Below are 15,125 nucleotides of genomic sequence, written 5' to 3' on the forward strand. Positions count from 1 at the left end.
AACTCTGCCTTGCTTCTATTAGTAGAAACAGTAGGCCTGTGTTGTTTGTGGCCATTGGATTCAGCCAGTCTTTCCAGGCAGCCTGAGGAGAGACCAGCCACCCACCATAAGAGGTCACAGACTGGAGAACCTATTTCTTCCATAAGTGGAAGTAAAATGCTTTGTGCAAAAACCAGAAACTGTATGTTTGTGATGGTTAACGGTTTAACATGAGGTGTAGACTGAACACTGGGATGTTTAGTGCTCAGACACTCCTGCATAATACTATTTGAATGTAAGGATGTGCAATAGAAGAGGACAATATATTAAGATAACACACCATAATAAGGTTGCCATATTATTAATTTTATCAAACAATAACTCAGCTGTTTATTTTACACTAGTTTTAAAGAAAAGTTATGGACGATGTATAAGCAGACTGTTAGTTTAGCGTGTGAAAGACAACTACAGCTTGCTAACCATCTGTAAAATAAAGGAAAGCTTCAGTGCTGCCTTGCAAGAACAGGGGCCCGTCTACTTCCTGACACTAAAATAGTTCATCGAGGTTTCCATGTCGCGCTTTACTACAAACGAGGGTTGTTTTTCTGGCAGTCTGCGTATCTTTACAAGCTGTGGTCCGTGTGGTTCTGACAGAAAGACATCATGTAAATGTTGAAATGAATCGTAAGTCTTTAGTGGGGAAGCACTCACGGGAAACATTACAGTCCAGCAATTACGCGGACCCTGTATCAACACACTGGCCTAGTTAGCAGATGGCTACTGGTGGAAATGCCTCGATTCGTGTGTCGTATTTTTTATTTACATGACTGCGTGTTCGTTGACGCTGTATCGACAAATGTCTAGAAAATAAGGAGACATGTTTGTTTAAATATAATCACCCGCCTGTGGTCTTAGTGTTAAGCTAGTTAGCCTTAGCGCTAGCTAGCCTAGCTTGAAATACAGTATGGCGTTGTTGAGTAATACTGGCCACGCGTAGAAACCATTTCCTTTTAAATTTCCACGTATTCAATCATAGCGTTTATTTTGATATAGTGCGTACAGATACACACTTTATAGATTTATGCTGTGTTTAGTTTGTGACCGACACCACGTAGCGTCCATCTGCTAACTAACGTTAACGGTTGGCTAACGTTAGCTAGCTAGCTTATCCTTAGCTGTTAACCCGACACAACAGTGCAAAACTAACACTGCATATCAGAACATGGGTTGCGCAGAAATACTCAAAAACTGATCTACACCACTCCGTCCACTGGCAACATGATTATTGAGCAAGTGTGAGATCGCCTGACCCACCCTTCAACAACGAGGGGCTCGGAGCTGTGCTCGTAGCGGCAGCTTGACAATGAATGCCGTTTGTTTACGCTGATTACAGAGTTCCCCCCGAGCCCCTGCCCACAACGTATCACTCCGCACAACACACAGAGCATCCATACTGAAACGTTTCATGATCCAACTGCACACAAAACGACTCCCGTTTACGCCACTAAACGTGTAAAATAATTGCATTTTGAAAATAGTCTGTATTTACTTATTTTCTTATATAAACAATCGGAACGGACTAGTTTCCAAAAGTGGGTGTCTTCATTTTGCTTAAAACGCAGGAGGGGCTTCATTGTATTATTAACTCGCAGTCAGACGATGATGTCAGCAAATACAAATAAACCATGTGGTCTTACATATAAAACATGTTAACTTGTTCTGCTTATAGAAAACTGCAATTACAACCTTTTTAAATAAACTTGTATTTCTTAACTTTTAATCGTAACCCCTTCTTTGCAGATAGTAGCGCCCATAAAAATGCCCGGGACTGCTTTCTTGGTGTGGATTACGTACTAATGATTGACGATCGGACTGTCCAATCAGAAAATACTTCAAGCTTAGCAACAGCAAAGTTAGCCTCTCGTCCAATCAACAAAGAGAGGTGTGGGCTCTATCGCGCTCACGATTCTGTCATGTGATTGGTCGAAAATCTCGTCAGTTACGGTGGACTTGTGGGCTACGTAGTTCGGCGTGCGAGCCTCCGCCAGCGCTACAACCGGGATTAAGACCACACGTCCCACAATACACCAGGCGTCGCGAGCATCAGCATGCGCACGGCTAGAGGCGGAGCTGCTATATAAACACGAGCAGCCTCTTCTTGAGTAGCACACTGGACACTGTTGTGACGGCGGGACGTCGTCTCCGGGTGAACGACGGCTCCGACAGCATCGAAACAGTTAATGGTAGTTAGCGACAGTTGCTCTGACAAACCCTCGGAGGAGCAACAAGTGTGGAAGTTTACTTTTAATTTACGAGAAATTGTTGACTCAAACTTTCTTTAGTGAGAACGGCTCATCCTGGAACAAGTCTATTTTTTGTTGAAATTAAAGTTTAGCGTCTTTTTTTTTTTTTTTTTTTTAAACGAACTTTTTGAAGCTCCGTTTGAAGAGCGCGAGCATGATCTGAAGCGAGCCCGAAGAGGAGCCACCAGAGCGGATCAGCGGGATGACAGAGCCGGCGGAGCGGACCCATCACCTGAAAACTTCGGGCAGCCCATCAGGTGGGATCGGCGGAGAACCTATGGAGCATCTCACGGCCAGCAGCCGTGCCGGACCGGAGAACGGCGACAGGGGGCGGCAGAGAGACCAGAAGCAGAGGCAGCGGGCGGAGAACTGCGAGGATATCAACACAGACAAGTTGTGGCAAATGAAAGGCGGACAGAGGGGGGTGTGCCCTGCCTCGGCGGCCGGAAACGAGCTCCCAAAGTACCCGAACGCAGCTCAGGCCGATGCCCGTGCAGCTGGAGACGGTCGTCACACCTCACACGGGAAAAACGGCGAAGACAGACAGCTGGAGGAGACTTTAAACCAGGGGCAGGAGGAGAGCTCGCTCATCGACTCTGACACCGGCTTGGATGCGCGTCTGGGTAAGAAGAGGCACCGGCGCAGGACCTCCAGGAAGAGGCGCAACTGGAAGCCTTACTACAAACTTTCCTGGGAGGAGAGGAAAGCCCTGGAGGAGAAGGAGACAGCCAGGGCTTCCAGGGTGAGAGAGGAGATGTTCGCCAAAGGGCTCCCAGTGGCGCCCTATAACACCACCCAGTTCCTGATGGACGAGCACGACCGAGAGGAGCCCGACCTCAACACCGAGACCGGGGTCAGACGACCCTCGGGGGTGGGAGGCCGCATGGAGGACACGGGCAGCGAGGAGGAGTTCTTCGATGAGGAGGAAGACGATGATGATGGCAGCGGTGGGGGCAGCGACGGCATCGGGAGACCCGGGAACGCGGGCGGGGAGTTTCTCCAGAGAGACTTTTCCGAGACCTACGAGATGTACCACGTCGAGAGCCTGCAGAATATGACCAAGCAGGAGCTGGTGCAGGAGTACCTGGAGCTGGAGAAGTGCATGTCCCGGCTGGAGGAGGAGAACAACCGGCTGAGGCGCGCCGTGGAGCCCGGGGGTCCGACCGTGGAGAGCTCCCTGGTGCGGCTCGGAGAGCTGGAGAAGGAGCTGGAGAGACTGAGGGCTCAAAACACGGAGCTCCTTCTGCAGAACCAGCCGAGCAAGGACAGGGGCCAGGTCGCCACCAATTAAAGGACATAAAACGCTTTCAAGAAGGTAAAAACATGGGACTACTGCATTTTTAAAAGTAATTGTCATCATTTTCTGTAATCAGTTTGTCATCTGGGCGATGAAGTCCTCGCATTGCAATGCAATACTTGACGTTTCTTTTCTATTTGGACTGTAAAGGGTGTCCTGTTTTAATTTTTTTTTTTTTTCAAGAAAAAATGTAAATATTTCAAAATAAGATTCTTTTTCTAAAGAGAATGTATCTGACAACACGAGAATATTTTGTTTCCGGGTCAACTTCGACATAATGTTCCATTTTTCAATTTAAAAACAAAACTCATATGTTGTATTTTCCCCCTCAACAAACTGAATAACAAATCACAGCTGATCGGGCCAGCTTGCAGAGACTGTTTTGCAGAAGTCAGCCCCAGAGCGACCATTTTAACAGTTGTGTGTTAACATAAGTTCAAATAAAATTTTGAAATTCTGATGTCATGTGTTGTAAAGCCTTCTCTAAAAAAAAAAAAAGGAGAGAAAAAAAACAACACAGGAAGCTGCTCATCTGAGCTGCAGCCTGAAACTACTGTATGTGGCTTTTGATCAGTGTACAAATAATGACAAAGCTTTGCTTGTGAAGCTCCTCAAATGGGCCAGACAGACGACATCAGCGGGCTCTGAATAGGAAGAATACACGGACTGGAGCCAGGGCAGAAGAAAGGGGGGGATGGGATTATGATGGAGATGCTCTTTATGAAGGTTAACCCACTGTGAGTTACAGCTGATAAGACTGTTTTGGAAGAAGTGGTTAAAAATGAGTGTTGAAAATGTGAAATCAAAAGGAATCAGCTTTATATTAAGGTGGAATTATCAAGTTTTAACAGTTTCTTATAAAACAGCTCATTCTCAAAAAAACATTAACATACACAAGTCAAAATGAGTTAGGGATGTTGGGATATTTTAGTGTTTAACTTGATTCTTTATAGTGTGACATCTGAATTTTTATTGTGTTTTATGAATATTTTTGGTCCCCAAAAATAATGCAACTTATTTCATTTGACTTTTGTTGCCTATATATGTGCACCTATATCCCAAAATCCCTAATTTTGAGCAGTGTAAGTTAAAATAAATAAATAAAAGAAAACAGGGCAGGGTTGTGTCTGTGGTTAAAGGGGCACTATGTAGTTTTGTTGAAGAAATCCAAAGTCCGACTTTTAATATTTACAATATTAATGAGATAATAACACAGACTTATTTACTTTTTCTATAAGTGAATAAACAAGCTGTTCTCAGAGGAAAATAAGGTCCTCAGAACAGCTGTTTGAAGCTAGGAAGGTGGCAGGGTCCGCCACATATAAACAAAGTAGAAGAGTATGAAACTGTGTTGTCCTTTAAGGTCAGTTTGTTTATTCAGTCATGAAAACAGAGTTTGTTTATGCATTTAAAAAAGATCTTTCTATTCTGATTAAAAGTTCTCTAAAACTACAAACTGCACCTTTTAATATAAGTTATAAATGCAGGGTCTCAGTAGTTTCCTTCATGTCTGCAATCTGCTGTTTGGCCTGGAGAGACCATGTTCATCTGCAGCCTCCAGAGGGCGCCATTCTCCTCCTACTATAAGTCCCACATCCTCCTCACACAAGTGTGTCTTGCAAAAATCTCCATAAAACAAACACACACACACACACGTGAGCGTTTTTCTTTAAACATAGTTCTGTTTATTTACATCATATAACCTTGCTTTAAAGCACACAGCCGTGAGGGGAAACTGTTTCAGCCGGACAAGTCCAGTCTTTTTCATATTAGTTATACTCAAAAAGCAATTCCAAATGTACACAATACAATATGTTACATATTAAGATAGTATGTACAAAAAAAGGTTTTTAAAATACAACAATGAGACATCAGGTGAGTCACATTTCAGACAACACACACGCCAACTGTTGATGAAGGAGACCGAATGTTGTCCGACATGACCTAACATCGTTTTCGGGGGTAGGGGTTTGTTAGGTGTACCATTTTCACACACTGTGGGTCACTAGGCAGAGAGAGATGAGCTCAGTTTGTTAAGAAAAAGCAGCTGAGAGAGTACTACGCCTCTTCCCTCCGAGCAGCGTCGGTAATAGCTCTTAATGCCTGTGTTAAAGGCAAAGAGAGTGCATAGACGTGTGTCCTTGGCTTGAAGTGTGCTTTCTTCTTCCTTTTTACAGCCTCTCAGTTAGACCGCTCGTAGTTAATGTACACATCTTTGGGTCAGTGCCTTTAGTTTTACCATCAACCACAGGAGAGGAAGGAGGAGACCCAGAAACAACAGAGGGAAACGGAAAGATAAGAACCGACCATGGCACTGCAGAACAAAAACACATTCCAGAAATCAGGCACTTGTAGAAAAAATCTTGAGGTAAGACAAGACTATAACTTATTTATTATTATTATTACTATTATTATTATTATTGTTCACTGGGTTATTTGGTCAGATGAAAACAACATGACTTTGGGAAGTCGCGCCTCCTGTTTGTGTTATTCTGTGATGCCAAATTCTGCGGCCAAGACGAGAGGTGAAAACAATAGATTCGCACTGTGGTCGCTTCCTCTAATGTACCATTTTTCCTGTCAGTCAGAGAGGACTTATTAGAGCCTGACCTTATGGAAAACGCCTCGTCATGTTAACCCCCGAGGTGATTAAATGTGTGGACAGATGAATCCTCGGAGGGGATGTGAGGGAAAACACATACATCACCACCGAACAGAGGTGAGAATGTAGCCGCTTGTGTTCGATGCACATCGGTTTAACAGTCTGTAAAACACTGTCAGAGCGTCTCCTCCTCCGAAGACGGAAGATATTTTAACTTGAGCTCGGTAAATGTGAGCCGAGCTGTGGAGGCAATGCTCAGTGATCCCAAACATGACTGACAAAACAAATGAGGTCAGCCATCACAGTGTGGCGCTGAGCTGCCTGCAAACTGTCCAATAAAATGTAATAATTAACACGTTACACATCTTCTCTCGCTACAGATAGTTTGTGTACGCCGCTGGAAGAGAAAAGACGACTAAAGGTTCACTGCACAGTGCTGAGAATCAGAGAGAAAGGCCATTTATGAGGAAATAAGTAACAGGTTTTAGTCGTGTATCTCGTCTCCTTTGAACAGGTACACCAAAGAGGTGAAATCACAATAAAAGTACTTTTTTTTAACTTTAATACAAAATATATATAATATATATATTGAATATAAAACAAAAAAAAAAAAGAATATATTAAGGGAAACATTTCAAGTAACATCTTGAAAAAGAAATGACTGTGCACTTTGTGTGCACTTTTGTAAACCATAAAAAAAGGAACTAAAAAAAGTAAAAACAAATATGATAACATAATATTTATATTTACAAGGTTAACTTAACAAGGCTTTGTACAAATGTTACAAAAATTGTTCAACACAAACACCTGCACACGCAGACATGGTCACAAATATTGTTGCGCAAACACACATAAACATTATTAACAAGCAGAGAGAGACGACTGGAGTTTGTGTGATTGTGGTGGGTTGTTTGGAGTATAAATGGGAGTGTTACAGTGTCTGTGGTCTGAGGAGTAACAGATCTGGAAGACTGATGTGGAAAATCAGCTGAGATCCCTCTTGAAATTGAAACCGACCGATTTAGAGAATATTTTCTAATTGTTAAACGTCGATATGAAGCACCATTTTCTCAAGAACCGGAGGGAGGCTGCGTTTCAGCGTCCTCCTCTGGTCGCTTGAAGGGATTCAACCCTTTAATTTGAGTCATCTGCGAAGTGGAGAAGACGGGAAGGATGCTACTCGAATGAGATTTCTTGGCTGTAACATTGATTCTGATGAGGTCTGTTTGTGTCTCTGTCCTCTTTCTATAAAAGCACACGTATAAGAAAAGAAAAAAACAAAAGCTTTGGCAACACTGGAATGCCCCTCGCCATGCAAATGGAGCTTATCAAAAAAGAAAAGAGTGGGCTGTTCATTGGTACACTGTGCTGCACCTGGCAACCAACCGCGACCCTGTTCACGCTGCTGCCGGTCTACTGACCTGCAGGAAGTCAGCAGCCCAGCCTGGACCCCCTTCAGAAGCCTGGGAGTGCAGGGTGGGGGTCAGCTGGCAGGGCTCACAGGTACTGGTGGAACCTGGAGGTGGGTGCTTGACGTGTAGCCGCTCCTTGCTCGAGTCCGTCTGCATCCCGAGGCAGCCCTGGTGATTTGACCTGGTTCTGAGCGACAGGAGACAAGGGGAACTCGTTGACATTCATTGGGGGTCTCTTGTCGGACGTCTCAGTCGGGGAGGCCACCACGGTGTGTCTGCGCCAGGCTCGTCTCTTCCTGCGTGTCTCTGGTGACAGCGGTTTTCGCAGTCCTACGCTGCGCAGGTCATCGGCTGAGCCCAGCAGACGAGCGCGGACGTGATCCGCAAGGGATCTGCCGCCCGGGCCGGTCGGGGTGAAGGAGGCGGCCTCGCTCGGCGGCAGAGCAGCCTTGGGTCGGGCCGGGCGCAGGCTCTCCTGGCTGCTGGCTGAGGAGGGGTTGGTTCTGGAAGTTTCCTTCCTCGCCGACCCCGATCCAGCTCCGTCGCTCTGACCCACAGCTGCAGCCAGCTCCAACAGGTCCAGAGAGCGAGCCTTGGTCTTCTCCGACTTGAGCTTCTTCCTGGCCAGAGTGTCACACTGGATCAACTTGTGGGAGTTGAATGAAGGCCGCGAATGCAGTTTGTGAGTGGTGGAGGAGGAGGAGAAGGAGGAGGAGGAGGGCGTGGTGGAGCGTGCGCCTCCTTCGCTCCTGTCCGCAGAGTCCGGTGTGTGCGTGAGGGCCGTGGGCGGGGCGAGAAGGTTAGTGGGTGAGAGAACGGGGGGTTTGTAGTGTGTGTAGAGGAAACTGCGCGGGGCTGCCGGCGGCGGCGAGCTCACGGGCGTCTTCGGGTGTTTGTCGGGTCTCTCCTGGGTGAGGGAGCGCGAGGCGAAGCCGCTCTCGTTGTCCGTCTCGCTGACCAGCTCGCTGTGCTCGTCATCGGCGTCGTCCCCCCTCCCCTCTGACCCCAGACTCCTCCCTAGCGTGGAGAGGGTGGAGTAACCTGAAACAATCGAGCGAGCATCCTCTGGAGCTCTCCACGGTGGCCCTTTCACCTCCGCCCGCACCTCCTCCTCCTGCAACAACATGGCTGCCTGCCTTCCTCCTGCCTCCTCTTCCTCTTTACAGCGACTGGGAATAACCGCCACCGCCTCTTCTTCTACCTCCTCTTTCGCTACGCTCTCTACAACTTCCTCGTCTTCCTCTTCCTCCTCCTCTTCCTCCTCTTCTTCATCGTCATCCTCCTCTCCCTCCGCTCGAGGAGCCGTGTCTCCCACGGGCGACTCCGCCTCCTCTTCCTCCTCTGCGCCTAGATGTCCGGCTTTGATTGGCTCGTGCTCCGAGTCGTCGTCGGTGCTGCTGCCCACGCGGCGGCCGTTGTGGCGTTTCCTGCGTTTGCGGCCCGTAACAGCTGACATGATGGACAGAGTCAGGAAGTCCTTGGCTGTGAGGTCTTTCTTTGACCCCCATGACCCCTGGAGAAGGAGAAAACGTGACTTTATATGTTCAGTTATTTACATTTTTGTGATTGTATGAAGACCAGAGCACCATGTGAGGGGGTGTTACCTTTGATTTAGCTGAGTCACTGTTGGTTGAGTCTGGGGAAAAGAGAATAAAAACATCAGCAGGTCAGACACAATGAAGTTAACAAAAGGCCGGACAAGTCACGGTGGAGGACACAGAGGCAGTCGGTGTGATTGTCACTCTTTTAAAGGACAAATCCACAATAAAAGGAAGAAAAATGCTTCTGCACTGCTCTAACCATTAGAGTCACAGCTGGTGTTTTCCATCAAGACGAAAAACGTCTGCCGGGACATCAACGACTAGGATGTGGCAGCAGTTTTGTGTCCTGAAAGACTAATAATTGCAAGACAAATTCCTCCACTAAATTTTAAGGAACTCGTCTTCCTCTGTGCCCTCGGACCGTGACGAACACCAGGACAACAACAATGATTTACACACTGGAGCATGGGGAGGAGAAACAATGATCGGGGGAAGCAGGGTTTGGGTGTTTGGAGGAGAAACTGCATTAGGAAACCCACGGCACACACCGATGACATCACCGAAAAAACACTGATGACATCAATCAGCGAAAGAAAGAAGCGTTGGGAGGCGTGAAGTCGAGAGAAAAGAAGCACATTCCCTCACAAACACAAATAATGATGATGCAGGACCCAAATCTTTTGAGGAACTCGGGGCATGGACGGGGTGGTGGACATTCAAGGGGCTCTAGACGGGATTGTCGTCAACGATAACAGTAGATTCAGTTTATTTTGTGGCTCTGAGGTGAGACAAACTTTCACCCTCCATCTTTGGTCTTTACATCCAACATGCACCAACATTGTCCGAGCAACAGTCTGAAACCCCAAAACTCTTCATGTACCGTCATAAATGACAAACGAAAGCAGCAGCCCCTCACCTTTAAGAAGTTGGAGCAGATTAATTTTTTAACTTAAACGATTATTTGATTATCAAAATAATTTTCTGTCGATTGACCACTTGATTACTACTCGCTGCACAACCACAATTACTGTTGCGATGGTATGAGATTTTCAGAGTACAGTAGCCATCTATGAAAATATCATGGTATGACACAGTTACTATTCTTATTAAAATCTAGGGGTTGACCGATTAGGAGGAGGAAGAATGAAAGTTTGAACCACTACTGAGCCTCACACAAATGAATCAGATGAAATTAAGTATCTTTTTAGTGTAACTGGGGCTTTGGCGGAAACAGCGCCAACTAGAGTCCCTTTGGAGCTAAGAGTGGTGTTAGGGGGCCTGATGTTTGGACTACACTGACTGAAATTGCCCAGAGGATGAGTGCTTGAAAACAAGACAGGCCACAAAGTGAGGGAGTTGTCTCTCAGTGACAGATACAGCAGCTTTAACAGGCAGAAAGCGACCAGTCATCCATTAATTCATTAGTCGGACTGTGGCGACGACACTCAAGTGACACGTTCTTACAGAGGCCTCCGTCTGACACTGAGAGGGACACTTTCAGGAGGGTAATGGAGACCATGGAGACACAAAACCATCACCAACACAATCTCTCTCTCACCCACACACAATTTATTTCACTTTCATAACATGATGCACTGACTCGATTGCACACACACACACACACACACACATATTGCCAGGGGAGTTCCCATCCTACCGCAGTGGCTGCTCCACAGGCTCAGCTAAGAGAAGGAAATGCAGAAACGTACAGAGAAAGTGAAAGATGAGCAACGTGGAGGGAAAAAAGAGGTCAGCAGAGAAGAGGAGAGTAGTGTAGGCACGCTATCAAACACAGAAACACTCGAAGTGCTAACGGGAGTCATTTCTTATGCTGCGTTCCAGTTCTGTAGGGAAAGTTGGGAATTCTGGCTTTAAACTGGGACGAACTTCCAAGCGAGAGATCTGACGTGACGTGTTTTTCAAACCTCTCCTTCTTAAGTCATTTAGCTTTATAGATATTTTGAACTGAAAACATCTCGAGTTATTCACTCTAAGGCTGGAACACAAATTGTATTGTGACACACAAAAGGGGAATTTCCTACTCCCGGCTTTAAACGGAAAGCAGCATTGAATTTCTTTGAATGGTATTGGTCGGCTCCCTCAGTTTCGATTCAGCTAGCAATGATAGGCTGAGAGCTGAAAGCACGTGCTCACCTGAGGCCTCTCCGAGCAGACCGGTCCTGCCGATGTTGGACAGCAGGTGGTCGATGTTGGGGGCGGGCTGCACGTCCTCTGTGTCCACCGGCGTCTGGACGGATCAGACAGAAGAGCAACGTTCAATGACACAACAAAAGGCTGTGATTCACTCTGACTTTAGAAACCTTCAGAAAACTGAACTGCATCATAAATTTACTGATATTTCTAGAGATGAAGTGGATCTGTTGTTGCATACTGATGAAACATTAGATATCTAAAGAGTGCCGGGAAACTGATGACTTGAAAGTTCAACTGATTTCTTTATAGTCTCTACAGAAAGGGTTTATCTGCGCTCGCAATCACAAAGATCAAAGTCACTACGATAACGTGTCACCTAGAAAACAGCAGAATGACTCATTGGTTCTATAAAACAACACAACCGCTTCAAAAGAAAAGACATCAAACGTTCAATACGTCTTTTTACTTCAACTGTAAATAGCTGAATCACAGCCAGCGATAATTACTCTGCATTCATCTCATTCGACTCAGCCTTCAAGATGTATTCTTCCTCAAACATGAGAAAAATGTCAGAACTGCAAATCTTTCAAGAAGAGTTTTTGTTGTTTTTCAGGGGCAAACAAAACAAAATGAGGCAGTCTGCTGCACTAAGATATATACATTTATAAACATGAATGGCTGCTTTCAGTGCTGAGCATTGCAGCTTCACTTTTTTGTGCTTTTGTTAATTTAAGACACAAGTTTACTAATGTTTGACAAAAGGGGAAAAGATCGATCCCCCACTGGCAGATTTAGTTTTTTAAGAACATAATATATTACATTTATATTACATTTATAGAGTATATTAAATTTAACTACAAAGAAGACAATAATCTCTGTCTGAAAACGCTGCAAAGTGCCCTCTCGGATGCCCCTACGGTAGATAAAACCTGATAAAGTGCCCTCGAGGGTGCCCTTCCAGTGGAGAAAACGTGACCAAGTGCGTTCTCTTCACTATAAATGTATCACAGCTTTCAGTGTGTCGGTGCCCCGCTGTATTCAGCCCTGCTACTCAAACGTCCTGAGTCTGCTGTTGGTCTGTCTGTTATTCACACATCTCAAGAACCGTTCATCTGATCTACCGCCCATAAGAACAAACAACATAATGTACTTGCAGTTGTCGGACCAACATCCTCAGGTGAATCTTTATTGTCCCTGTGGTACAATATGGTCTAAATAAATCTTTATTGTAAAGAAGATGGTAAACAAACGAACCTTTTCATCCTTGTCTGCCTCTTCAGTGAAAAACCAGATGCCCTGCAACAATAACAGAGAAATATTTAGCATCAAAAGGATTATCAGTAATTCATGTATGTGTGTGTGTGTGTGTCATCTCTCACATGTTGGATGAGCGTCTCTACTATCTTGTAGCGGTCAGGCATGTGTGTGACCATATCTTTCATGTTGTCCTCAGACGTCCGGACCAGAGTCGGCCCGAACACCAGAGCCAGGTTACGAGGCTCCATCTACACACGGGACAGAAAGACGTTGATACCAAAGATATCACAGTGATGAATGATTACATTTTAATTACGAGCACAACTTCACACACCTTGTTTTTATCCGAATTGTCGGCTACTGTCTTCAGGTGGCCAACTAGGAACTTCAGAGTGTGGTAATAATGATCCGGGAGGTCTCGGATCTACGAAACAAGAGGAATGACAATACTGAGAAACCTGTTGAACCAGTCTGACTCCTGGTGCACACACACACACACACACGCACGCACGCACACACGCACGCACGCACGCGCACACACACACACACACACACACACACACACACACACACACACACACATTCATTTAAATGAATTCATTAAGGCAAACACACCAGTTTCTTCATGGTCTTTAGTCTCTCTGATGCACTTTCCATACGATTGGCGTCGATGAAGTCGTTGTACTTGTCTGTAAAGATATTAGATCATGTTATATAACAGTTGTAAGGTGACATGGTTTGATATGAATGAATGGCATGTGTGAAAAGGCTTGTCGCGACATGTTTGGACTCACCGTTGGTGAAGAGCGGCTCTGGGAGTTTCCTGAAGAAGGATTTGAGTAAACTGCTGACGACGTTGAGGTCCTGCCACTTCTGTTGACAGCGAAGGACAGAGAGAGGAGTCAGCGATCACAGTTTATTTATTAAGGCGATTGCAGGTCCTTAATAAGTCCTTAAATTCTATTTTTAAATATTAGGCCTTAAAAGTCATTAAATAGTCTTGAATTTGAATTTGTGAGGTTTTAATTGGCACCAACATTTTATCTAATTTCTTATATACCAGACTCCCTTAACAAATCAAGTGATTTTAAGAGTTGTTGAGTGAGGAGAAATCAATCGAGCCTTCTTGCAAATTCGGCATTAAAAGCAATACATTAAGTTGTTTCTTTCCTGCCTTACTGCTTCTGTGTCTAAAGTGCATCTTACCTGCCAACATTTAGCAGCTGTTTGAACACTGTTTCAACTGATTTCAACATTTTGTAAGTTGTTGAGTTAGGAGAAGCATTAAAAACTTTGTGAAATGCCCTAAGTGTCTGACACCTGTAGAAACCCTTATTTTACCCTCCTCATCTAATGATATCTGATTTTGTTGAGTAAAGTTGATAGAAACCTGTCAGTTCAGTGGTTTATTCCCCATCAGTCTTGATATATACCGTGTACAGGTGTATTTGTATTTCCTCACCTCCTCTGCAGGGTTGATGTCGACGCCCTTGTTGAGCTGATCCTGAAGCATCGACACCATGGCGTTGTTCCCGGGGACTCTGTAGATCCCGGTGTACTCCAGACCCATGTCCTCCACCAGGCCGCAGCAGATCTCCACGATCAGCGGGATGAACTGAGAAGGACACAAACAAAGTTACATCACCAGTGAAAAATTCGGTTTCATTGGATTCGGGTCAGACAGAGAATATCGAGACTAACCTTGTTATTCACACCCGGCTGACAGTCCTCCAACCTCACGCCGAAAGCTTTGGGGCCGGACTTCTTTGTCTTCTTCATGATGTTAATTCCCCAAGGAGACTTCGGAGGGCCGCTCTCATCTAAAGACAGATTGAAGAGAAACTTAGACTTGACACAGAGCTCCAGTATCTGCTTCACAGTTCACTCTTTGCTTGTATTAAAAGCTCTTGTCAGAAAATGAAGTTAAGGCATGACACTACAGGTGAACAGGGTAGAAGTTTTAACTCATAGGCATCACCATGATATATTATTGAATTAAAATTAACATCCAACTGTGGATTTTGGATGTTTTCTTTCAACTAGTCTGAAAGAAGACACATTTATGGAAGCAAATTAGCCCAATATCGAAATTGAATGAAAAATGTGCTATTTCCTCTTTGAAAAGCGACATATTCTCCATGAAACTAACACATGACTGAAAAAAAACAACCTTAGTATCTTTTTTGCCTGTAGCATCTGACCTCAAATATTCTCACATCTGCTGCCCTTAAATAACATGCAAAAGGATATTTTATCACACGACATTTAATTTAAAATAGATGTTGACATCTTTCTTTAAATGTACTGGTCAAAGCATGAAGAGTGCACTAAAAAGGAATAAGTTGCAAAAACTTTTATGAGTGACGTTTATATGGTTTAAATGTGACTACTACACTAATACAACATGTTAGCACTTCAAAATCAAGGAAAAAATATATTACTTCTACGTCTACTTATCCCCCTATCATTTTTTGTATTAACATAATTACCATGAACTCGACCACAATAGTTACCAAAAAAACAAAATGATCCAGTTTGGAGGTCTGATGTCTGATTTGGTGTCCTTGACTTCATAAGTGC

At 44.8% G+C, this 15,125-nt stretch overlaps 2 protein-coding genes across 2 annotated transcripts in view; one reads left to right on the forward strand and one right to left on the reverse strand.

Moving 5' to 3' along the window:
* Positions 1-2,173: 2,173 nt before the first annotated feature.
* Positions 2,174-4,039, forward strand: hexim1 (HEXIM P-TEFb complex subunit 1). The gene has a single exon (XM_073495237.1). It carries the CDS (start codon positions 2,485-2,487, stop codon positions 3,571-3,573), a length of 1,089 nt encoding a protein of 362 aa, XP_073351338.1. The 5' UTR covers positions 2,174-2,484; the 3' UTR covers positions 3,574-4,039.
* Positions 4,040-5,241: 1,202 nt separating this feature from the next.
* The window catches only part of arhgap23a (Rho GTPase activating protein 23a), a 58,905-nt gene continuing 49,021 nt past the window's right edge, over positions 5,242-15,125 (reverse strand). The window contains exons 15-24 of the mRNA XM_073494637.1: positions 14,247-14,365; positions 14,008-14,160; positions 13,340-13,418; positions 13,161-13,234; positions 12,880-12,969; positions 12,668-12,793; positions 12,543-12,584; positions 11,289-11,382; positions 9,198-9,229; positions 5,242-9,106 (exon numbers count right to left, since the gene is read on the reverse strand). Coding sequence (XP_073350738.1) covers positions 7,679-9,106; positions 9,198-9,229; positions 11,289-11,382; positions 12,543-12,584; positions 12,668-12,793; positions 12,880-12,969; positions 13,161-13,234; positions 13,340-13,418; positions 14,008-14,160; positions 14,247-14,365 — 2,237 coding nt within the window. The 3' untranslated portion in view covers positions 5,242-7,678. The remainder of the gene's footprint in view (positions 9,107-9,197; positions 9,230-11,288; positions 11,383-12,542; positions 12,585-12,667; positions 12,794-12,879; positions 12,970-13,160; positions 13,235-13,339; positions 13,419-14,007; positions 14,161-14,246; positions 14,366-15,125) is intronic.

This window comes from Pagrus major, chromosome 23 (genome assembly GCF_040436345.1).
Source record: "Pagrus major chromosome 23, Pma_NU_1.0".
Taxonomy (NCBI): domain Eukaryota; kingdom Metazoa; phylum Chordata; class Actinopteri; order Spariformes; family Sparidae; genus Pagrus; species Pagrus major.

Excerpts from the sequence above, each read along its gene's own strand:
- hexim1 (XM_073495237.1), top strand. The coding sequence starts at position 2,485 with ATGACAGAGCCGGCGGAGCGGACCCATCACCTGAAAACTTCGGGCAGC.